Here is a 25625-nt window from a genome sequence, read left to right on the forward strand (position 1 = left end):
TAACCAGTTTACATTTTAAAAGAAAGATAAAGAAACAGGAACTCGAGTTCCTCCCAGAGGTCAGAGAAGGGACAGGTCCGACAGAACAGCAGAAGGTTGGGATCTGTGGGGAGGTCACTGTGGGGAGATGATTTTGGACGCGGGTTTGCCAAAGAATATTAAGATTTTTCCCCCCAATTGTTTGATGAAGAGCATTAGAATCCCCATATGATTTTGGGAGCCAAGTTTATTTAAATCTCAAAGGATGAGTGATACCATCTGATTTTGAGTTCTAAATCATTAATATAATTCTCATATTAAACATATATGCTTTGAAAACTGTATTTTTAGATTTTCCGCTGAATTTAAAATAGGATTATTTTTGTGGTTGTAGCTTGTCCTCTCTTACAGATCAATTTTAGGAATATATATCCAGGAAAAAGTAGCTGCCCATAAGCAAACACGGTGCTCTCCTAAGTATAATTTCTGATGCTCACCTAAGTATAATATCACAGGCATTTGTGCTGCAGGACAAGAATAGGTGCAATTCAGAAAAACAGCTTGACCAACATTTGAGAAACTGCTACATGTTAAGTACTAAGTCACACTACTTTTAAAAACCCTGTTTATTGAAGGAGAGTTAGCATATAGACTTCACCAATTTTATTCCCACAGCCTTGAAAATATGTATACAGTAGCGTCACCACCGCAACCATCATGATATAGAATATTTCTTTCATCCAGAAAGTAACTCACGATCCTTTGTAGTTAATCCTCCTTCCACCTCCCACCTCTGGTAATTAGTGACCTGCTTTCTGTTATTGTAGTTTTGTCTCTTCTGATTTTTTATATAAATGGAATCATATATCGTGTAGTCTTTTATGTCTGCTTTCACTTTCCATATTGCTTTTGAGATTCATCCATATTGTTGCACGTGTCAGTCATTCTTCCTTTTTATTGTTGAGTAGTATTCCATTGTGCGGACATTCCAGTTCGTCAGTTCATCAACTGATATTTGGGTTGTTTCTAGATTTCAGTTATCATAAAGAAAACTTCGTGAACATTTATGTACAAATACTTCTTTGGGCATGTTTTCATTCTTCTTGGGTAGATATTTAGAGTAGGATCATTGGGTCATATGATAAGTGTGTGTTTAATTTTGTAATAAATTGCCAAATTCAGTGAGGAGGAAGGAAGAAACCAGCCAGGCAGGCAATTAGGGTGGGTCCTCCATTGATTTCTTTCAAACCAAACAGCCTGTAAGCACCAGTAAGGGAACTTGCACTAACATAGGCCCATAGCTGCATAGATAAGAAAGACTACACAGACTTGCCCAGACATGTCTGCAGTGGAAAATTCCATCCCCTGACTCACGTGCAGTAAGGGAAACAAAGCAACATGGAGTAGCTCCAGCTAAGGCCTGCACGTGCACTAGGAGGACCGGGTGAAGCAACCAGAAAGACTACACGATATATGATTCCATTTATATAAAAAATCAGAAGAGACAAAACTACAATAACAGAAAGCAGGTCACTAATTACCAGAGGTGGGAGGTGGAAGGAGGATTAACTACAAAGGATCGTGAGTTACTTTCTGGATGTAAGAAATATTCTATATCATGATGGTTGCGGTGGTGACGCTACTGTATACATATTTTCAAGGCTGTGGGAATAAAATTGGTGAAGTCTATATGCTAACTCTCCTTCAATAAACAGGGTTTTTAAAAGTAGTGTGACTTAGTACTTAACATGTAGCAGTTTCTCAAATGTTGGTCAAGCTGTTTTTCTGAATTGCACCTATTCTTGTCCTTACGTGAATGAGACGCCCAGCCCTCCCTGGTTTCTTATAAAAGTCTCTGTATTCCGCTGTGAAACAGCAACCCTTTTTCAGGACCCCTCTCTGTGGCAGAGAGCTTTCTTTCTGTCTTTCACTTGTTAAACTTCTGCTGTAACTTCACCACTGGAGTGTCCACATCCTTGATTTCCTCGGCCATGAGACAAAGAACTTCGGGTAGCACCCCAGACAACAAGGCCATTTCAAAACCACTTCCTAAGTGGCCATATTATTTTTCCTCTTCAGCAGTGCTCTAAGAGTTTCAGTTACTCTACATTCTTGCCAACACTTGATAGTTTCAGGCTTTTAATTTTTTTTTTTTTTTTGAGACAGAGTCACACTCTGTCACCCAAGCTGGAGTGCAGTAGCATGATCTTGGCTCACTGCAACCTCCACCTCCTGGGTTCAAGCAATTCTTGTGCCCCAGCCTTCCAAGTAGCTGGGATTACAGGTGCGTGCCACCATGCCTGGCTATTTTTTTGTGTTTTTAGTAGACACAGGGTTTCACCATGTTGCTCAGGCTGGTCTCCAACTCCTGGCCTCAAGTAATCCACCCACCTTGGCCTCCCAAAATGCTGGGATTACAGGCATGAGCCACCACGCCTGTCCAACTTTTAAATGTTAACTATCTTATTTATTTATTTATTTTTAAAATGCATCATAAGCTCTTTATTTCAGTGAGTGGAAGAGTTTGACAGCAACACACCTTTGAAAGCAAACTTTGAGAATATGTTATCAGAGCATGTTTCGTTCTCCATTGAATGTTAACCACTTTACTGAGTATTCAGTAGTATCTCCTTGTGGTTTAGCATTTACCTAATAACTAATGATGTTGAAAAATATTTTCATATATTTATGTGCTACTCATATGGTGAATATTTTGGCCATTAAAAAAAAATTGAGGTTGCGTGCGATGGCTCATGCCTATAGTCCCAGCAGTTTGGGAGGCCTAGACAAGTAGATCACTGGAGGCCAGGAGTTCAAGACCAGCCTGGCCAATATGGCAAAACCCTGTCTCCACTAAAAATACAAAATTTAGGTGGTGTTGCACACCTGTAATCCCAGCTACTCAGGAGAATGAGGCACAAGAATCACTTGAATCTGGGAGGCAGAGGTTGTAGTGAGAAGAGATGGTACCATTGTACTCCAGCCTGGAGGACAGAGTGAGACTGTGTCTCAAAATAAATAAATAAGTAAAAATAAAAAAAATAAAAATTTTAAATATAAACATTCATTAATTAAAAAAAATATTGACGGGATGGCAGGGGTGATGGCTCATGCTTGTAACTCCAGCACACTGGGAGACTGAGGCGGGTGGATCACTTGAGCCCAGGAGTTCCCAGCCTGGGCAACATGGTGAAACACCATCTCTGCCAAAAATACAAAAACTGGGTGTGGTGGGATGTACCTGTAATCCTAGCTACTTGGGAGGCTGAGGTGGGAGAATTGCTTGAGCCTGGGAGGCAGATGTTGCAGTGAGCTGAGATTGCACCACTGCATTCCAATCTGGGCAACAGTGTAAGACCCTGTCTCACAAAAACAAACAAACAAACAAACAAAAAGCCAGAGCTGTTTGTCTTATTTTTGAGTTATAAGAATTCTTTACATATTTAAGATACAAGTTCTTTATCAGATATATGTTTTGAAAATATTTTTCCCAAGTGTATAGCTTGACTTTTCATCCTTTTAAAAATTTTATTTAATTATTTATTTTATATAGAGATAAGGTCTTGCTATGTTGGCTAGGCTAGTCTTGAACTTCTGGCCTCATGCAATCCTCCTGTCTTGGTCTCTCAAAGTGCTGAGATTACAGTCATGAACCACTGTGCCCAACCAATGGTTTATTTTTTTAATGTTGTTTTGAAAGCAAAGGTTTTAAATGTTGAAGTTTAATCATTGATTTCTTAATGGTTAATAGTTTTTATGTTCTACCCAAGAAATCTTTGCTTAGTCCAAAGTCCCAACATTTTTAAAATAATATTTTGTACAAGTTTTATAACTTCATTTCTTATATTTAGAGGTTGGTGGCCCATTTTTATTAATTTTTGTGAATAGCACGAGGTAGGGATCAACATTCTTTTTTCATGCACATAAATATCTGATTGTTCCAGCACTTTTTTTTTTAAAAGACCACTATACGTGAGTGTTAAGCTGTACTTCTTAAAATTTACTTTGTGTTTCAAACATACAATAACTCTTTTATGCACCCCTTCATTTAGGAAACTGGGAGCACTGAACTCCAGGGAAGTGGGGGTGGGGACCAACTGTAGGGATCTGTGTGATCTTCTACGCTTATTTTCTATCAGTTGACATTTGCTCAGTATATCACCTCATCAGACTCAGGTTCAACTGACAATCTCCCATTTTTTGGGTCAAAAAATTTAGTAAGAGCTTTGCTAAGCAGGTAATTTTGAGGGTACAATGATAAAATCAAACTGTAAGCATTTAGAAAGTCAACAAATACATGATGGAACAAAGAGTGCAGAAACTTCCTACCCATATGCTCAGGTGATGCACATATACCACAAACATAGGATGAAAATCCTCACATTGCTTGTGCATGAAATCAGTGCTGAAAACTTAATCTGATATTCTCTAAGGAATGTTTAACTGCATTGGTCAATGTTTTGGAGGCTGGGGAACACTTCTCTCCTACTTCCGCTAGTTCCTTACTTATCAGAGAATCACCTCTAATGTTAACTTACCCTGTGTCTACCCAGGCTCTACCCTTGTCTTTGGGAGATGGAATAACTTATTTTATTGATGGGTTCAGAACATGCATAGGAATGAGGATTATAGTTTACTGGGGCTCTTAAACTCCAAAGGTCCAGACAAAATAGAATGCTAATGATTGGTTTAATAAATGTTTTTAGTATTTAGTTATAAGACATGCCTTACTTCTCCAAGTTCGCAAGGCATGAAATAGATTTAATGTACACTCAGAGATTTTGTTTCTACATAATAACTTCCTATTAAAAGAATAAGGCATCTCAAAATGGCTGTTGAATTTAGATATTTAGAACTAGGACTGGCAACTTATTGTTAAAGAATGGTTTTATTCTACTTTGAAGCAGAATTTATATCAAAAGACCTGTTTAGGTTTATTTTAGGTCTATGAATTTATTGATAACTATAAGTGTTTTTTCAGCAAATGAACCAACCTGAAAATAAACAAGCTTAAACTCTTATGATACAATATCTTTACGCCTCCTGAATGTGCTTTTTCCTTGTTGATATCAAAACCAAATGATGAGTTTAATGGTTCTTTGCATTGAAACCAAGTATTAGTTCTCATGATTCGGGTAATATTCTTTGCCTTAATGTCATATTCAAATTGCTTTGATCCACGGCTGAAATAGAAGAAACCTAGAGGCAGAGAATCAGGATTAGTTGGTTTTCATAACCACATAATACTTTCATACGTTTACATTTTATAAACATGGTAAAAATAACATTACTTAGAGCAAATAAATTTGTGGTATTACATAGATACACTTTAGTTTTCTAGTGATGTGGGATAGCCTATTATTGTTATTTCTCTAAGGAGGAAGCCAATATTATAAAATGTGAGTTTCAAGGGACTTTTTACCTTTCCAGCCATACTGTGGTCTATTCCAGAGGTTCTCAAACTGGGTTTCAACAAAGTATCTCGGCGATGGGGAGGAGAAGGCCCCTGTGGGTATGGCCTTGGACTCTGTATCCTCATTTTCTTAGAGCTATTCTACTTTTATCTGCTTTAGGTTTTGAGGTTCCGTGTTAGATTTCCTTGTAATAATAGATTGTGTCACTCAGAAACATTTCTAGATATCTGATGACTCCACGGTCTAGGCCATTGCCTTTGATGATACAGTATCTGGATTGTATGCGTTACATCGCCTGCGGTCCTAGGTATCACTCACAATTCTGCCTCAAACACTTGGTTTGACACATAAACTCCAAGCTATGTACATTAAGCTACTTATATTAAAGTTTGAGAATCATTGTTCCGTTCATGCCCTTAGTTCGTTTTACCCTTTAGGGGGCGTCTTTCCTCATCAGTGATGAGTACAAACTGAATTTGGTACTTTGTACTTAGATTTGAGATCGTATAACAGAGAGTCTAATTTAGGATTTATGGATTCAGTTTGTGATAATGCTTGTGGGGTTAATGTTTATGATTGTATATGCTTAAGAGCAGCAAAACTGCATTAAAATAAAAGCAGTTACGTTTTTGTGCTGTTTTCACGGTCAGCACAATCTCCCGAGTGTCCAGTGAGTGAGGCACCCGTGCTTACCTTTGTGCTGGAAAGCCGCATCGACGCGGGTGCCGATTCCAGGAAAGCATTTTATCACCCTCCGCGGGAACCCTCTGTCCATGGTTTGGGTCATTTCATCAAATCTGCATGCAAGGATTTGAAAGGAAACCAGTGGATCTATGGTTTGGGAGCTCAGTTTGTCTACTGCACAACTTAGAGTCAAGCAGGGATGTGGGGAATACGTTGGTCTAGTAGAGGAAAACCAACAGGATCAATACAAATACAGTAAAGACTATGTTTGGTTGACTCATTTATAGGATCTTCCAAACAAGAAGTGATCAGGGAAAAAGGCCACAGCATTTGTTAGGTCGAAGCTATTCAGAGGAATCGTGATATCACATTGAAGGCTGAGCTTGGAGCCTTCACAAATTTTGACTAGATATGTTTGTGTCGTTGGCAATTTGGTTGGCATCACCAACTTTTCATTTTATCGTATTTTTTAAGTTGAAGGAAAGTCATTAGACTCATTTCAATATCTTTTGGCTTTGTAAATGTCATCCACTGCCTTCATCATTCCCCTTAAGAAGACTATGGGCTGGGTGTGGTGGCTCATGCCTGTAATCCCAGCACTCTGAGAGGCCAAAGCAGGTGGGTCACTTGAGCCCAGGAGTTTGAGACCAGACTGGAAAAGATGGTGAAACCCCATCTCTACAAAACGTACAAAAATGAGCCAGGTGTGATGGCACGTGCCTGTAGTCCCAGCTACTTGGGGGGCGCTGAGGCAGGAGGATCGCTTGAATGCAGGGGGTCGAGGCTCATGAGCAGAGATCATGCCACTGCACTCTAGCCTGGGAGACAGAGAAAAACTCCATCTCAAAATAAATAAATAAATAAAAGATTATGGATTCATTTTATTTTTATCTGTGTCAAAGTAATGCTATTGTGAATATTTTTTTCTGTAATAAAAAAAAAGGGCCAATTATGTATAAACTTACCTCCAGCACCAAATGCCCACAAAGAAGTAGGTTTTTCTTGTGGTCTTATCACAGACGGCTGCATCGATTTTCTTCACACGTCTTGGAAAGCCTAATGTATGGATGGGTTTGGGATAATCTGGCAAGACAGCATATCCTCTGATCATCCAGAAATTTTCATCTAGGAAGAAAGATGGTGATTATTTTCTAGAGGGAGAAAATCTGAAGAAATGTGAAAATAATTAGATGCCTAGTTCCTTTTTAGCTTCAGTGCTCAGAGATTTAGTAATCTTATGTCCATGTCTTTCTTGAGCTGCTCATATTATTTATATTACATATATACCTGTAGAAATCAATAGTGTGTCTACCTTTGTCAATTGGTTTCATTGCACTGATTGCTTTCGATTGGCTAACTGTCAAAACGATCAGGTAAGCAATGCATACATGTATTGAAACATCACCTTGTACTCCATAAATACTACAATTGTTACGTGTCAGTTGACATTTTTAAATGAAGTGTGTTTGGACTTGTTCTAAGTTTTAGCACCCAAGTGCTCTCAAAGGCTAGTAATCTCATAACATCGTAGAAAACGAGGGGTTCCTAGATTTAACAGAAAATATCGGTTAAATTTGAATGTCAAGTAAACAATGACTAGCTTTTGGTATGAATAAAAACAAAATATTTTAAGGGATATATATATATATATCATATATATATATATATATATATATATATCAGATTATTTGTCATTTATCTGAAATTTATTGTGTCCTTTATTTTTATTTGCCAATCTGGCAACATTAGTAAAAAGAGAACGTTAAAGAGAGATTAATTACCTTTGTTTGGCAAAAAAGAGACTCGCACAGGTTTAGTTTTTATTGCACAGTCCCCATGCAGTTGGGATTGTGTTTATCTTCATAGCCACACAGAATCCTGGTTACTTATATTCTTTATGACAGGAATGCAAGATGAAGGCAGGAGCTCTGCCCTTTTGGCTCATGCATGAAGATTTTATTTCTCACACCAGAATACCTACTGGTTAGTTGAGGCAACCAGAAGGAGAAGAATCAGGATGGGCAAGGTTACCTTTAAAAACCAGAATCTTGTCTCGGGGGCTCTCATATGCAGCCTGCAGATCAGCTGGCAGAGATGGCCAGAATGAAGCAATTAATTCAAACTCAACATCCGTGATATCGTAATAGATCCTCCATAGGTGCCTGCATTAAACAAAAACCACTTTACACATGCAGCCTGCAGTCATGTCAATGGAAACTTGGCAATCTTAGGCTTGCCTTTTATCTAATTGGTTGGTATCTTCCTGAACTAATTGACAGAATTAGCATAATTTTCCCCAGCAAATTTAGGTGGTTGTGAATTCAGTTCAGTTTTGGACTCCCACGGTCAGGACATGCCCTTGTGCCCACTCTCTTGGGTCTGTAGAGTGGCAAACTGTTCATGGAAATCTTATTCCTAGTTCTGAGTGCTCCTTGGTGGTGTTTTTGCCAAAGCGGCAACATGCAACATTGTAAGCCAACACCAAGCATTCCTAGGAGAAACTTTCTCAAGCAGATGCTTGCTGGAATGAAGAAATGTAATCATTGACATGCCAAAATATTTCTTCAGAATTTCTCTTCTGGCTGCAAAATTCTGAGTCGAACATGAGATTTGAAAATTCTTTATATTCCATTTTCCTCCCCATAGGGGCCATTCCTCTCTGACCTCTATGATGTGTGGCCTCTCGGCCTCTGCTGGGAAGAGCATGGTGGTGATAGCATGTGATTGTAATGTGATATATTCGTGGGTGAAAGGAATCGAATTTCAAATATTCTTTCCTTTTACCTCTACATCCTTGTCAATAGTGTATGTCTTGATATTTTGCTATAAAAATGTGGTCATGGTCTACATAACTGACACCATGCTGCAACATAACACCCTTGAATTTCAGCGAGAGAAGGGATTTCCCACTACACTTAACACTTTATTGATGCAACATTAAGAAATGTCCAGGACTCCATGTTTGGGTCCCCTTCCACGAACACTCTGGTGGAAGCCATCTTTCTCTTTCCTAGATTTTCCCTCTGGGGTCCCCTTCCACACTCTCTTGTGGAAGCCTGTCTTGCCCTCCTAAACTCCATCTCTCTCTATTCCCTTCCACTCAGGGTGGAAGCTGCTTTCCTCTCCCGGATTCCATCTTTCTGGATTCTCTCACTCAGCATGGGAGTTAGCTGTCTCTTTCTCTCCTCCTGTTTCTCTCTCTCTCTCTCTCTAAATAAATAAATCACTTTCTACAAACACTTTTGTGAAAAAAAATTAAAAAATTAAAAAATAGAAAAAGAAATGTTCACTGAGGTGCTGACCCATATTTAACAACTGGCTCTCCAGGTGGGAAGAAGACATGACTTCAATCGTTTGCTGATTTCTAGGGTGTAACTACTCCAACCATGGCCAGTTTCAAGCTGCCTATGTGATATAAAATGGCTTGCAAAATTCCTGAAAATTTAGCAATAGGCTCTTGTTATTAGGTGTAAGTTGGTTCTAGTATGCCACTGGGATTGGTGTACTCTTCTGGCCAAGTAGTCACTGAAAGTAGACTCTGTTTCCCCTTTTTAGACAATGGCAGTTTTTAAGATTCCTTAAAGACATTTGAAAATTAATTTATCAAACAGCTACAAGATACACACATATGGTAAAACATTCAAACAGTATGGGCAGCTGTAAAACGAAGATAAAAGGCACACATGTTCATTAGCCCCATGACTCCCTCTTTATCCTCAAATCCCTTGGAAAGAAAAATCTTCCTAGGAAGTTGAGGTGTTTAGGGAAATGAGTTTACCTGCCTTTAAAGAACATTACTTCTCTGCGGAAAGTGGTGGCAGCATCAAAAGTCAGGTCAGGGTCACAGGCATGGGGTATAGTGGGTTCCTTTGGCTTAGCAGTGACCTTCGGCAGACCTCCTTCGATGAGAAAAAAAATACCACAGTGAATTAAGAAGGCATGAAGAAATATGCCTGCACAAGGATCTTACCTAAGTGAATATTTGCTTCATGATAATATTTCAAGAAGTGATTTTCTCAATTTCCTTTCTGAAAAGCCTCCTATTTAGTTCACATATATTCAGATTTATGATTTTGCTCACCATAGATGGACTGGATTCCACTAATATCATCCTGAGAAAGTGGGTATTTTCTGGGATCCAGGGAGACATAATTTGGGAACATCAAGGCTGTTTGATCACTGGAGTGAGAGAGCCCCAGTGCATGACCAAATTCATGAGTAGCCACAAGAAACAAGCTGAATCCTTAATAAAAACAGGGAAAACACGAGAACATTAATTAATCAAAAAGAGAATGGCTGCATCTGAGATTAGAAAGTAACTAAGGGGAATGAAGTAAAGGCTTGCTAGCAGATAATTCTCATATGTACCATCATTTGGGAAATATTTCAGTACTAATAAAGTCATGTGTTGCTTAATGATGGGGATATGTTCTGAGAAATGCATCATTGTGCAAACATTATAGGGTGCACTTACACAAACCTAGAAGGCACAGCCCACCACATACCGAGGTTACATGGTATCGCCTCTTGCTCCCAGGCTACAAGCCCGTATAGCACATTACTGTACTGAACAGCTTAGGCAATTACAGCATAATGGTAAGCAATTAGATAGCACACTGGTAAGTGTTTGTCTGTCTAAACATATCTGGACATGGAGAAGGCAGAGTAAAAATATGGTATCAGAGATAAAAAAACAGTACAGGAATGGAGGACACCTGCCTGGAATGGAGCTTGCAGACTGGACTTGCTCTGGGTGAGTCAGTGAGTGAGTGGTGAGTAAATGCGAGGCCTGAGACTGGCAGTACATCATGTAGACTGTGTAAACACTGTACAGTTAAGCTACACCGCATTCTTTAGAATTGTCTTCCTTCAATAGTAAATTAACCTTAGACTAGTGTAACTTTTTTACATTATAAAAAAAATTTTTTTTGAGGCAGGGTCTTGATCTGTTGCCCAGGCTGGATCACAGCTCACTGCAGCCTCAAACTCCTAGGCTCAGGCGGTCCTCCTGCCTCAGCGTCCTGAGTAGGTGGGACTATAGGTGAATGCCACCATACCCAGCTAATTTTCTTACTTATTTTTATAGAGATGGGTGTCTCACTGCGTTCCCAGGATGATCCTGAACTCTTGAGCTAAAGCAATCCTCTGGCCTGGGCTTCCAAAGTGCTGGGATTACAGGTGTGAGCCACCACGCCTGGTCTAAACGTTTACATTTAAAAAAATTTTGACTTTTTTGTAACAAGACTTAGCTTAAAACACAAACGTTGTACAGCTGTACAAAAATATTTCCTTCCTTCGATCAGGATTATCAATATCTCTGTCTTCCACCTCCATATCTTGTCCCTCTGGAAAGTCTTCAGGGGCGATAACACCCATGTCACTGTTGTCTTCTATGATAACAATGCCTTCTTCTGAAATCCCTCCTGAAGGGCCTGCTGAGGCCCTTTTACAGTTACCTTTTGTTTCTTTGTTTGTTTCTTTTTTTTTGTACAAGTAGGAGTACATTCTAAAATAACCGTAAAACATATAGTACATTACATACATAAACCAGTAACATAGCTGTTTATTATCAAGTATTATGTACTTCACACAATTGTATGTGCGGAACTTTTATATGACTAGCAGCACAGAAGGTCTGTTTATCTCAGCCTCACCACAGACACGTGAGTAATGTGTTGTGCTATATGACAGCACTAGGTGATAGAAAGTTTTCCGCTCCAGCATAATCTAATGGGACCACTGTCATATACAGAGTCTGTCATTGACTGAAACATGTTTAAATGGCACATGACTTTAATTGGTATTAGTACATCATGGAAAAATATGGCCCAGGTTAAGCAAATGACTTGAAACTGGTGCCTCAGGAATGGATAATATATCTGAAAAAATAGAAGCCACCAGTTCGGGGTTGCTGCTAGACTGTACAATACGTGATCAAGTTGCTTCTATGTCTATTTTTCAGAGGTTCTGTACTGACTATAGGATAAAGTCCAAACACCCTCACCTGACCTTCCACAATCTAGTTCCTGCCTTTTTCAAGCCTCATATTTTATTTTCATATTCCACAAGCTAACTAACTACATTAAACTGCTGGTGTTCTTCTCTGTACCAGGTTCTTTCTAATCTCTACGTCTTCATGCCTTCATCCCTTTGCTAAGGATGTATCTCTTCTACTTTCTCTTGGCTTAACTACCCTATTTATGTTCCAGGTCTCCCCTCTAAAGTCATTTCCTTCATGGAACTTCCCTTATCCCCCCAGCTCGTGTTTAGTTGAGTTAAATGCACGGATCTGGGCTTCTACAGACTCAGTACTTGATTCTGTCATAAGCCTGAAGGACTGAATTCTTTATTTCTGTCACACTGAGTACTGGAACCATGTCTTAATTATCTTTTATTCCTAGTGAGAGTGGATGTGCAGGTGTTGTCTAAATGAAAAAAATGGTTAGATGTGTTTCCTAAACAGGACCATAGTGCTCTTTCCAGAAGTCTTACTGGGCATGTTGAAATTGCCTTTGTCTTTGTCTGCCTTTCCCACTAGTGTGTAAGGTTCTAAGTATAAAAGACTATGTTGGGCCCAGCTTGGTGGCTCACTCCTGTAATTTCAGCACTTTGGGAGGTCAAGGTGGGCCAATACCTTGAGCTCAGGAGTTTGAGACCAGCCTGGGGAACATGGAGAAACCCCACCTCTACTAAAAAAAAAAAATTAGCCAGGTGAAGTGGCCTGTGCCTGTGGTCCCAGCGATTCAGGAGGCAAAGGTTGCAGTGAGCCAAGATCGCACCACTGCACTCCAGCCTGGGCAGCAGAGTGAGACCCTTTCTCAAAAAGTCTGCCCCTGGATTTGCAACTAAGTGTATGGAGCCTAAGGAAAGCCTCAGCTTCCCTGATGGAATCTTCTCTAGTGATGTTTGCACAGAGCCAACGTAAAAGGGCAAAGAATTATGTCATGGTTTTGACATTTTTCTGCTCTTGCCTTTGTTGCTGCCCCTTGCTTGGCTGGCTGTATCCCTGTGTGCTTTTGGACAAGAAACTGGAACAATCACAATTGGGAAAAATAATTCAACTCAGGTCTTCTAAATGAAGTCCAGAGCTTTATCCCAGCTTTCAAGATGCTCTGCAATCTGAATCCTCTTCACAATTTTAGCCTGGTATTCTGAAATTCTAATCCTTATGTTGGATTGAACTATTCTGTTCAGAACACTCTTATTCACCCTCTTTCCCCTACTTTACCTTCCTAGTTCCTGCTGAGCCTCCAGTTCTTAGGTTTGACATCACTTCCTTGCTGACCTGTGGGTCTGGGATGGACTTTCTTCTATGTGCTCCTATTACACTGCCATACTTTCCTTTGTCTCAGTACAGATCCTACTGGTTTTAGTTGCCATTTATTTGTCTGTGTACCCCTTAGACTGTAAGACCCTGGAGGGCAGCTTCTGTGTCTTATATATTAGGGTATATATCATTTCTATGACAGAATCTGAGTCCTAGTGTATGTTCAATAAAGGATCGTTGAGTGACTTCATTTACCAATGATTTGTAAAGTATTTCTCATGTGCCAACACTGTTATCGGCCATATAACACTGTAGGAAAAAGATGACAAAAATCTCTGTCTCATGGAGATGTGACTAGTTATTTGGTACTAGTCAAAGATAGTGTGGCTACGTATGATCAAACAGTTATAGGAAATATCTTAGCACTTGCCAAAATCAGGATGACTCCCCTTGCTCACCCAGGCTTTACTTTCATATCTAGAGGCAGAAATCAAATATTTCACTATCTTTTGTCCCTTGAATCTAATTCTAAGTAGCAGTTACTCTTACCCATGTTCCTTTAAATATTTATATTTAGTTTTGTAACTATTTCTTTGTAAATATTCATAGCTTTGTAAACACTTTTTCTTATGTCTAGAATGTAATTCCACCCTAGTTATCATCATCATCATCATCAATACTAATAATTGTCAACAGAATCTTTAATGTCAAGAACTTTCTGAGTGTTCACTATGGACAAGTGCTTTGAAAGGTGTTTTCACCTTTATTAACTTAGGGTAAGGGTAACTTATTTCACTCTCTTAAAAGAAGAGCATTATTATTCTTATTTTACCAGCAAAGAAATAGTAAGAAAATTACTTAACTTAGAGAGGAGCCAAGATAGCCAAATAAGAACAGCTCTGGAGTGCAGTTCCCAGCGAGAACAGCACAGAGGGTAAGTGATCACTGCATTTCCAAATGAGTTATTACTGCCCACAGGCCAGGAGATTCCCAGGCTGAAAAGTGCTACAAATTTCCAGCACCCTGTTTCAGCTGGTGCAGTGGGTTTCTGCACAAAAACTCACACAAATCTGGATGCTGTTTCAACTGGTACCTGGAATGCCTGGGAGACAGAGCCACCCATTGAACTGATAAAAGGGGGGCTGAAATAGGGAGCCAGGTGATCTGACTCAGTGGGTCCCATCCCCACAAAGACCAGCAATCTGAAATGCTCTGGATTGAGAGTTTTGCAGCAAGTGCAGCTGGACCCAGAATGGTCCAGGTCTGTGGGGGAAAGGGTGTCCACCATTACTGAGGCAGTCCACCATTACTGAGGCAGACCGCCATTACCAAGGCAGTTCTAACTATACCTCTGTAAACAAAACCACAAGGAAGTTCACAGAGTAGCTAAGCAGAGCCCACAACAGCTCAGCAATACCTCTGCTGACAGACTGTGACTAGGCTACCTCCTTCTGGGGCAGGGTATCTCTGAAAAAAGGCAGCAGCACATCAGGAACTTATAAATAAAGCCCCACTTTCCCAGGACAGAGCACCTGGGAAAAAAAGCAGTTATGAGTTCCACTGCAGCAGACTTTTTTTTTTTTGACACAGAGTTTCACTGTTGTTACCCAGGCTGGAGTGCAATGGCGCAATCCCGGCTCACCGCAACCTCTGCCTCCTGGGTTCAAGCAATTCTCCTGCCTCAGCCTCCCGAGTAGCTGGGACTACAGGCGTGCGCCACCATGCCCAGCTAATTTTTGTATTTTTAGTAGAGATGGGATTTCACCTTGTTGACCAGGATGGTCTTGATCTCTTGTCCTCGTGATCCACCCGCCGCGGCTTCCCAAAGTGCTGGGATTATAGACATGAGCCACTGCACCCAGCCCCACTGCAGCAGACTTAAAGTTACCTGTCCAGCAGCTCTGAACAGAACAATGGAGCTCACAGTTCAGCACTTGAGCTCCTATAAGGGACAGACTCTCTCCTCAAGCCACTCCCCAACTCTTATATATCCAAGAAGACACTTCGTAAAGGAGAGCTCAGGCTGACATCTGGCAGGTGTCATTCTGAGATGAAGATAGCAGAAGAAGAAACTGGCAGCAACCCTTACTGTTCTGCAGCTGCTGCAGGTGATACCCAGGCAAGCAGGGTCTGGAGTGGACCTCTACCAGTCCTACTGCAGAGGGGCCTGTTAGAAGGAAAACTAAAAAAAAGAATGAAATAATTTCAATGTCAACAAAAAGGACATCCACTCAGAGACCCCATCCGAAAGTTACCAACTACAAAGACCCAGATAGATAAATTTACAAAGATGGGAAGAAACCAGTGCAAAAAGGATGAAAACACCCAAAACCAGAACGCCTCTCCTCCTCCAAGGGATCGCAACTCCTCACCACCAAAGGAACAAAGCTGGATGACAGAATGAGTCTGATGAATTGAAGCCTGAAGAAACAAGCTTCATAAGGTGGGTAATAACAAACTTCTCTTAGCTAAAGAACATGTTCTAACCCAATGCAAAGAAACTAAGAACCTTAAAAAAAGGTTTGATGAAATGCTAACAAGAATAAACAGCTTAGAGAAGAACATAAATGACTTAAGGGAACTGAAAAACACAACATGAGAACTTTGCAAAACATACACGTTTCAATAGCTGAACTGACCAAGCAGAAGAAAAGATATCAGAAATTGAAAATCAACTCAATGAAATAAAACGAGAAGGCAAGATTAGAGAAAAAAGTGAAAAGAAATGAACAAAGCCTCCAAGAAATATGGGATTATGTGAAAAGACATAATCTATGTTTGATAGGTGTACCTGAATGTGATGGAGAGAATGAATCCAAGCTGGAAAACACTCTTCAGGATATTATCCAGGAGAACTTCCCCAACCTAGCAAGGCAGGCCAACATTCAAGTCCAGGAAATACAGAGAACACCACAAAGATATTCCTCAAGAAGAGCAACCCCAAGGCACATAATCATCAGATTCACCAGGGTTGAAATGAAGGAAAAAATGCTAAGCGCAGCCAGAGAGAAAGGGCAGGTTGCCCACAAAGGGAAGCCCATCAGACTCACAGTGGATCTCTCGGCAGAAACCCTGTAAGCCAGAAGAGAGTGAGGGCCAATATTCAACATTCTTAAAGAAAAGAACTTTCAATTTAGAATTTCATATCCAGCCAAACTAAGCTTCATAAGTGAAGGAGAAATGAAATCCTTTACAAACAAGCAATTGCTGAGAGATTTCATCACCACCAGGCCTGCCTTACAAGAGCTCCTGAAAGAAGCACTAAACATAGAAAGGAACAAACAGTACCAGTGACTCCAAAAATGTACCAAATGGTAAAGAGCATTGACACAATGAAGAAACTGTGTCAACTAATGGGCAAAACAACCAGCTAGTATCAAAATGACAGGATCAAATTCACACATAACAATATTAACCTTAAATGTAAATGGGCTAAATGCCCCAATGAAAAGACACAGACTGGCAAATGGGATAAAAAGTCAAAACCCATTGGTATACTGTATTCAGGAAACCCATCTCACCTGCAAGGACACACATAAGCTCAAAATAAAGGGATGGAGGAAGATTTACCAAGCAAATGGAGACCAAAAAAAAAAAGCAGGAATTACAATCCTAGTCTCTGATAAAATAGACTTTAAACCAACAAAGATGAAAAGAGACAAAGAAGGACATTACATAATGGTAAAAGGATCGATACAACAAGAAGAGCTAATGATCCGAAACATATACGCACCCAATACAGGAGCACCCAGATATATAAAACAAGTTCTTAATGACTTACAAAGAGACTTAGACTCCCACACAATAATAGTGGGAGACTTTAACACCCCACTGGCAATATTAGACAGATCAACCAGACAGAAAATCAACAAGGATATCCAGGACTTGAACTCAGACCTGGACCAAGAAAACCTAATAGACATTCACAGAACTCTTCACCCCAAATCCACAGAATGTACATTATTCTCAGCACATCACACCTACTCTAAAACTGACCACATAATTGGAGGTAAATCACTCCTTGGCCAATGCAAAAGAATGGAAATCATAACAATCTCTCAGACCACAGTGTGATCAAATTAGAATTCAGGATTAAGAAACTAACCCAGAACCGCACAGCTTCATGGAAACTGAACAACTGGCTCTTGAATGTTGACTGGATAAACAATGAAATGAAGGCAGAAATAAAGATGTTCTTCAAAACCAACAAGAACGAATACACAATGTACTAGAATCTCTGGGACACATTTAAAGCAGTGTCTAGAGGGAAATTTATAGAAAATGACTTGACTTGTCCTGGTCCTTCAGCTGGTAAATGGGAAGCCTCGAAAGGAACCAGTGTCTGCCAAGCCACAAACCATTACTTTTTCTCCTTCCCAACACTGCATCTGTAGCAGTCTATAAGGTATATTCAGTTGTTTGGTGCACACACGTGTTCCACACACACGTGCCACACACACTCACAATAGGCTTGGCACTGGCTTTGCTTTGAGAAACTCTCAAGAAAATCTCTGTATGTGCTTAAGCCCATCTGACATCCCCATGCTATGACCTGTTCTTCCCCGAGGAAGGGGTGTCTGATTCTTTTGCAGTTGGGCAAGAGTTAGAAGAGGAAGTTCATGCTTTTAAATAGTGCTTCTATGGGTTATCAATCCATACCCTGTCCTTTAATTGTAAACTCAAAGTTACTACCTCCCTAGAGTCTTCTTTCAACCCTCAAGTGACAGATGACTTCTACTACTGGTACAACACAAAACATCTTCTGTCTTATATGGCAGGTATGTGGGTGGCCTTGTGTACCACACAGGATCATGAATCTCTGAAGGCTGACACTTTTCTAATACAACTTTGGGGTCCACACAACTTTGTGATTCTATAGAATAATAAAATTTTGTTCATAAAGAGAATTACACTCACCTGTTCCATCCGTGGTCCAGTTTTCATCCTCATCAAAATGAGTGTCACCACCCAGACCTGGACCAGGAGGAAAGGCATGGCCAAGCACTCCCAAGGGACCATCAAAATAGCGAGGACACCGACCATGGACTGAGATACAATTCATGGGAGGAAAAAAAGATCAGCTCCCTGGAATCTCCTGAGATGAAAACAGCTTTGCTCTCTGTTGAAAACCTTACCTCGAGTCCTAAAGGCAATCATGATGTCGGCAATCCCCTTTGAAATCTTGGTGAATGTTAGTGGAGTGACTTTGCTCCACACTTCCAACCCTTCTTGGATAGCCTCATCCACAGCAGCTCGTGCCATGTCCGGAGTATAGTTTATTATTCTTAAAAATTAACAAAAGACGTCAATTTCTAGTCGATGCATGCGAGTATATACATACGTAACTTAAAAAAACATTTCTAGCTTATCAATAATGTGCTGCAGTAACTTTTGATGTGGTGCAATTATCTTACAGTCGCATAGCACTTTATTTAAATGAAATACTCTTACACATACTGTACAACTCAATTTCTTTATATTCCCTATGAATCAGGTAGCATTATAACACCTCAACCAAGGGGGCTCAAAGTGGTTAAATGACTTCCCTAAGATCACACTCTGACATAGCATTTATGTCATGTATGTGTTGGCCTGTACATGAAAGTATCATAAAGACATTCTTAATAATAATTGAGAATCATTTTTTGAATGGCTTGTGGAACTCAGTCTTGTGCATGTATCGTAGTAATAATCATTTATTAAGATTTTTTTTTTCTTTTGGAGGCAGAGTCTTTTCTACTTTTTAGTAGAGATGGGATTTTGCCATGTTTGTCAGGCTCGTCTCAAACCCATGACCTCAGGTGATCCGCCTGCCTCAGCCTCCCAAAGTGGCATGAGCCACCACTCCTGGCCCATATATTAAGAATCTTACATGAGAACCACAAGAATTACTTAGGAAAAGATGTTTCTTCCCTATCTTGCTAAACCCATTTGTATCTCAAGTCCTAGGACTCAGTAAGATGAAGGAAGAACTATCAGAAAGGCTCTTGAGTGGTGGTCAAGGTGACTGCCTCTGCCTCAGATCAATGGCGTACCTCATCCTCTTTCTGCCAATGAATCAGCCCCCTTTTCCTTGAGACGTCTGAGGGAAACACCCTACTTTGCTCTGAGTGGCTCATCTGAGATCTGGCAACTCTCTCTTTCACACACACATGTCTCTGACATAAACTGGTTGTGTTCCAGGGTCTCTCCATTTTCCCTTGAGCACCCTTCATCTACGATGTCAAGTATCTGCAGTCAGATGACAGTGTTTGTTCTGAGCTTATGTGATGGTGGCTAGAGAGTAGAGCATGTCTGCTGGAGCCAGTAAGAGCTGTGTATCCTCAGCTGTGGTAAATAACCTTTTGTTTCAGTTCTCAGGATTTAAGGTGGCGGTAGCCACAGTGCCTCCAGCACAGGTTTGTTGGGAGGATACCGTAAGTGGAACCTGTGGTGTGCTGTGCACATAGGAAGTGCTCGGTCAAATGAATGAATATTATTCTGCTTCTCGGAAATTATAGTATGTTCCTTTGGATTAGGCGGAAATGGCTGGCAGAAGCATTACCTGTAGGTGAGGTTGTATTTTCTCCACCCAGGGAGGGTGTAGCCATACTGACCCACGTCAGGCACCCCACACCTGGGGGTCTTCATGATCTCCAGGGTGTTTGAGTCCAGTTTTCCAGTCACTGTCAATCCGAAAAATGCTTGCATTTCCCGAATTTTGTCATCTGTGAGACTCCCATTCCTGCTTTGAACAAGATGATTCCCTTCTATTTCTAGAGAGTAGAACTGGTTGAGATATGCCTGACCAAAAAAGATAAGAAAAAAAGAGGCACAGACTGCAGGAGAGCAAATCCATCTCAGGATAAAGCAAAATTGCCTAAAATTCCTTCTGGCAATAGGAAGGAGGGAGAAAAAAGAAGTAATGAGAGAGAGAGAGAGAGAGGAGTGAAGGAGGAAAGAAGAAAGGAAGGACACAAAGAGGAAAATAATGAGTCTCCCCGCTCTTGCAGTTTCCAAGATTTGGTTGACCTATGAGTGACCAGAATTGGCCAAAGCAGACAGCTCATAAACCTCCACAGAAAAGAATGAAGCTTCTTTTACCTGTGGAGTGATGACATGTCTTACATATTTTTGCTGTTACTTTCATTTTGGTGTTTCTTTGAAACAAATTCTAGAAGAAATAAGTGATTATCCATTTTGCACATGTATTTGATTTAACCAAATAAAAAGTTAACTGAGCTGATTTTTAGAGGGAATCTCTAAAGCAATGTATTTTTCAGACATTTATGGATAAGGGCTCCAAATTGTAGATTGAGTCCTCCCGTTTGCTTTGAAATGCGTATACAGCATCTCTGTGTCCTGCAGGGCTTTCTCCTTTCTCCTCTCACTGAACATCCCTTCACTCATGACCATTGCTCAACGTTATAGCAGATCCTTTCCCCCTCCCTGTTCCCCCCACAGTTTCTTGAAATCCTTAGAGATAGACAAAAGAAAAGCAGCTCCTTCGCACAAAAAAGTCCAGAACTCTTTTGCAGGAATATGTTTTCCTTTTAGGTCCCAAGAGAATCAGTAAAATAAACTTTTTATCAATAGTTACTGATATTATTTATGAGACGGTACCTGAGCCAGTTGCATGTTTTCTTCATTTTCCATCATTCGGGCTGCGGGAAATGCAGAAGAAAATGTTATAAAGAACAAAAATGGAAGCAGAAGGTGCTTCATTCCTCTCTTTCTCCAGCTGAAGTCGGTTCTGTTAGCACAGAATTTAGAAAATAATAGGATACGTGGCATGGATTGGCTTGTATCATCATTTAATTAATAGCAGAAAAGGACACTTGCCATAAAGTGTGTCATGATTTGCTTTTTTTTTTTTAGCCTGACCTGATTTTGTAATCATGGTCTGCAACTGTTTAGAAAACACAGTTATTGCTTATTACTGAATTGAATGTACTGTGAAGTGAGCCTTCAAGTTGCTTTCTTCCTTGCGAAGTTTTCTTTTGAAGGCAATCTCAAAATACCTTGGTAGGATGTTATCATAAAAAGGCAAATGAATCAGGAATCAGATTACCCTAATTAACTAAGGTAAACTTCAAATGTTTATGAAATTCCTGCTGTTTGCCTGCCCCTGTGCATGCAATCTTGTTGGAGAATTCAGACACATACAGAAATTAATGCAGGGCAAAATGGAGGAAGTGGGCAAATACACAGTGCAGATTATAAAGACTAAGAAGGGCTAGAGGCAGACAGATCACCGCTTATCAATGTGGCCTTGAGGTTTTATGCAAGTTAAATAATTGCATAAAAAATACCTTTATAACACAAATCTTGCTCATCTCTACTTACTCCCCTTCATCCTGTCTCTCCAGAGGTGAATTAGACTCTTTAAACTATATGCATCTATTAAAACAGTAAATAATAGAATTTCTGAAAGAGGATTTAGAATTGGAACGAGCCTGCACTGGAACTTGCATGAGGGCTTGCTCTGAGTTTTGGAGAACAGGTAGAATTTGGATTTACAGAGAAAGGAAGAAGGCGTTTCAGTGCAAAGAAGCCATGGGAAGCGGGTAACACAGCAGAAATGAGCTGTAGGAAATCTGGCTTGACTGGAACAAAATACCTATGTAGACAGCTGTGGGAGATGGGATGGAGGGTCTCATGGAGAAGACAGCTGACCAGGAAGATGAGCGTCACAGAGGTCATGGATGAGGAAGGCCAAAATTAACATTAGAAGTGACAGTGACTTAGTGAGAGCCTTTTGGATTATTTTCGATATATTCTTCTTTACTTGGGCTGCTTTTAGATGAAGGAATACTATCAGTTACAGCAAATGTTCTCTCTGACCTGTCCTCCCCTTTTCATACCAGTTATTAAAATTTTCTTCCCAAATGTTAACTCTTCAACTGACAGACCTTTCCAAAGCTTCCTTGTCTATATCCTAAATAAAATTTCTATGACTTAGCTGAAGGACTTGTAGGCTCTAAGTAGATATATACTTCCTTTGCATTTAAAACTCATCCCAATTATAAATCCTGTTTCAGAAATATTATGGTTTACTGTTTTAATATATTTGTATAGTTTTCACAGTTTAATTGACCTCTGGAGAGCCGGGATGAAGGGCAGTAGGCAGACGTGATTAAGATTTGTGTTATACTTGTATTCAAGCTATTAAATACAGGTATGCTCGTTGTATTGTTCTTTTGTGGTTTTTAAACTAAAATATTGCAGAACAAATTTAAAAATAATAGAGTTACCAAAAAAAGGGAAGTCAAATGGTGCTATCTTGTTATAATGAAAAAACATCTCTCTTCTCCAACCTTGCACTCTTCCAAGTTCTGCTCCCAGAGGTAACTTCTTTAAATTATCATGATAGCTTTTAAGCCTTATATTTAGCTCCAATTTGCAAATAGCATGCTATGCTACTATTTCTCAAGTTTTCAAAGTTAAATGTTATTATTAACATCCTCCTATGGAAGAGAAGGACCCTTCCACTGTCCTAATTTGGTTATAGGAATGCTTTAAGCCAGTAATTAGTGTTCATACAATTATGACCTTTAAATATTATTCACAAGAGAGCCATGTCATCTACTATGATTACATCTCCTTTCTTTCTTTTTTTTCTCTTTTTTTTGAGATGGAGTCTCGCTCTGTCACCCAGACTGGAGTGCAATGGAACAATCTCAGCTCACTGCAACCTCTGCCTCCAGGGTTCAAGTGATTCTCTTGCCTCAGCCTCCCTCGTAGCTGAGACTACAGGCATTCTCTAATATGCTTGGCTAATTTTTGTATTTTCAGTAGAGACAGGGTTTTACCATGTTGACCAGGCTGGTTTTGAACTCTTGACCTCGGGTGATCCACCCGCCTCAGCCTCCCAAAGTGCTGGGATTATAGGAATGAGCCACCGTGCCCGGCCTTACATCTCCTTTCTTGTATAAGCTTTTTTCTCTGCAGGTGATAGTTAAATTTATTTTTACATGTTAATTCTTTGCCAAATTATTCAACAGAACTCTTAAACTCTTCTCAGAATAACCAAACATGACAAGAAAGGTAGCAGCAGATTTTTCCCCTTAGCTCACCCCTCGGAGACCCTTGCTTGCCTTCTCCAGTCTGGGTCTCTTGCAGAACCAACCAGAGAACTCTGCCTTAGACTTCTGCTTACTGGGTTTCATTTCTACCTATGTCTTGATTTGCTCCTGCTTTGATGCAACTTATCCCTCAGGAGTTTGCTAAGAAAGAATACAAGGAAAATGAATATTCTGAGTTTTGTCATGCCTAAGATTGCCTTTCATTCCATCCTCACACTTGATTGAGAGTAAGAGTAGATACAGAATTCCAGTCTAAAAGAAATTTCCTTGAGAACTTTAAAAGATAGTGAAGATTCCATTATTTTCCAGACTCTAGTGCTGCTGTTGAAAAGTTTTATACTCTGATTCTTGATGTTTTTCTTTTGAAAGATTTTGGAAATCTTCTCTTTACCTAGGTATCTATAAATTTTATAATTATGTCCCTTGATGTAGGTCTTTTGTATTAACATTTGGACAGTAAGTGGGCCCTTTTTTCATGGTAACTTTCCAATATAGTTTCATTTATAATTTCTTCCAATTCATTCTTCTCTTTCTCTTTTCAAAATGTGTATCTGGGCTGGGCGCGGTGGCTCAAGCCTGTAATCCCAGCACTCTGGGAGGCCAAGACGGGTGGATCACGAGGTCGAGAGATCGAGACCATCCCGGTCAACATGGTGAAACCCCGTCTCTACTAAAAATACAAAAAATTAGCTGGGCATGGTGGCGCGTGCCTGTAATCCCAGCTACTCAGGAGGCTGAGGCAGGAGAATTGCCTGAACCCAGGAGGCGGAGGTTGCGGTGAGCCGAAATGGCGCCATTGCACTCCAGCCTGGGTAACAAGAGCGAAACTCCATCTCAAAAAAAAAAAAAAGTGTATCTGTTGGACCTCCTGGACTGAGTCTTTCTGCTTCTAATATACCCGATTTTCTAGCAACTTAACTTTCCAGGTCAGCTATTGAGTGTTTAATTTCAGCTGTGATATTTAATTTTCAAGAACTTTTTCCAGTTCTGAGTACTCTTTTACATTTTTAAGCTTTTGTTTTTTTGCATTTTGTTAGTTTTTTTGGATGTAAAGTATGTCTTATTTATGTTTTTAAATAAATTACTAAATAAATAATAATACATAATTCATAACTAAATAAATGACATATTTTACATCCAAAATTACATTCTTATATTTAATTCTTATATTTATTTATTTGTTTAAATAAATAAAAGAAGGCATAGTCTGTTACCCATGCTCAAATGCAGTGGTACAATCATGACTCACTGTAGCCTCAAACTCCCGGGTTCGAGCGATCCTCCTGCCACAGCCTCCCGAGTAGCTGGGACTGTAGGCGCATGCCACCGTGTCCAGCTAATATTTTTATTTTTATTATTTGTAGCGTCAGGGTCTCATTATGATGCTCCGTCTGGTCTTGAATGCCTAGCCTGAAGCAGTCCTTCTGCCTCAGCCTCCAAAGGTGTTGGGATTATGGGCACAAACCACTGTACCTGGCCTCTTATTATTTTTAAAGAATGTTCATGTTAAGTATGCTTTATTTATTTTAGCATTTTCTTTTGCTTCTAGAATTGTCTCTAGTTCCTCAAAGTCTGTCTTTTGGTCTCTGTTTTTCACACTGCAATCTTTTCAAAAATATTTGGTGACTTTGCAATGTGCAATGTGCTTAAGAATGAGAGACAAGAAAGCAGGCTGGAAGCTCTCATGTGTGTAGGCAGGGCTGGTGAATCGATGACCTGGAAGCTCTCATGTGTGTAGGCAGGGCTGGTGAATCGATGACCTGGAAGCTCTCATGTGTGTAGGCAGGGCTGGTGAATTGATGAACTGGAAGCTCTCATGTGCATAGGCAGGGATGGTGAATCAATGACCTTCACTGCAGGGAGGTGGGTACATCCCACACCCTTCATGTGATATATTAGTCAGGATGAGATCTGGTTGAATGTAACACAAAAACCAAAAATAACAGATACTTAGGTAAATAAAAATTTATTTTTGCCTCACATTAAAAAAAAATGCCCAGATTTGGAAGCCTAGGGTTTGTATAACAGCTCCATATCATCAGAGTTAGGTAACTTTGCTATACCACTCTCAGCGTCTACTTTGCTGTATCACCCTCAGTGCAATGCTTCATGACCTACCTGCCATGTCAACCTCTAGCCATTATATCTGCATTACAGTCAGAAAGAAGGAGGAAGGCAGAGAAAAAGTAATTTTCCAGAAGCCCCACACAACATCCT

General features: G+C 40.0%; 1 protein-coding gene and 1 long non-coding RNA gene across 3 annotated transcripts in view; one reads left to right on the forward strand and one right to left on the reverse strand.

The window, feature by feature from the left end:
• LOC103795993 (uncharacterized) overlaps nucleotides 1–25625 on the forward strand; it is a 59098-nt gene that overhangs the window by 6114 nt on the left and 27359 nt on the right. The window lies entirely within an intron of this gene.
• MMP27 (matrix metallopeptidase 27) lies at nucleotides 4438–21084 on the reverse strand. 2 transcript variants are annotated; one of them, XM_002807266.7, is made up of 10 exons: nucleotides 20947–21084; nucleotides 19889–20127; nucleotides 18480–18628; nucleotides 18262–18390; nucleotides 10159–10320; nucleotides 9856–9976; nucleotides 8109–8239; nucleotides 7043–7202; nucleotides 6087–6190; nucleotides 4438–5178 (listed from the first exon to the last, which is right to left on the reverse strand). In XM_002807266.7, exons 1-10 carry the CDS (start codon nucleotides 21046–21048, stop codon nucleotides 4943–4945), a joined length of 1533 nt encoding a protein of 510 aa, XP_002807312.6. In that variant the 5' UTR covers nucleotides 21049–21084; the 3' UTR covers nucleotides 4438–4942. The 2 variants fall into 2 exon arrangements, with proteins under 2 accessions (XP_002807312.6, XP_035119884.3); XM_035263993.3 differs by lacking the exon at nucleotides 18262–18390.

Source organism: Callithrix jacchus, chromosome 10 (genome assembly GCF_049354715.1).
Source record: "Callithrix jacchus isolate 240 chromosome 10, calJac240_pri, whole genome shotgun sequence".
NCBI lineage: Eukaryota > Metazoa > Chordata > Mammalia > Primates > Cebidae > Callithrix > Callithrix jacchus.

Bases quoted from the DNA above. Each gene is read 5' to 3' on its own strand.
- MMP27 (XM_002807266.7), bottom strand. From the start codon at position 21,048: ATGAAGCACCTTCTGCTTCCATTTTTGTTCTTTATAACATTTTCTTCT. The intron at 20,128-20,946 runs GTACCGTCTCAT...TTTTTTGGTCAG, and splicing joins AAAACATGCAACTGGCTCAG to GCATATCTCAACCAGTTCTA. The intron at 9,977-10,158 runs GTGAGCAAAATC...TTCTCATCGAAG, and splicing joins TGGAATCCAGTCCATCTATG to GAGGTCTGCCGAAGGTCACT.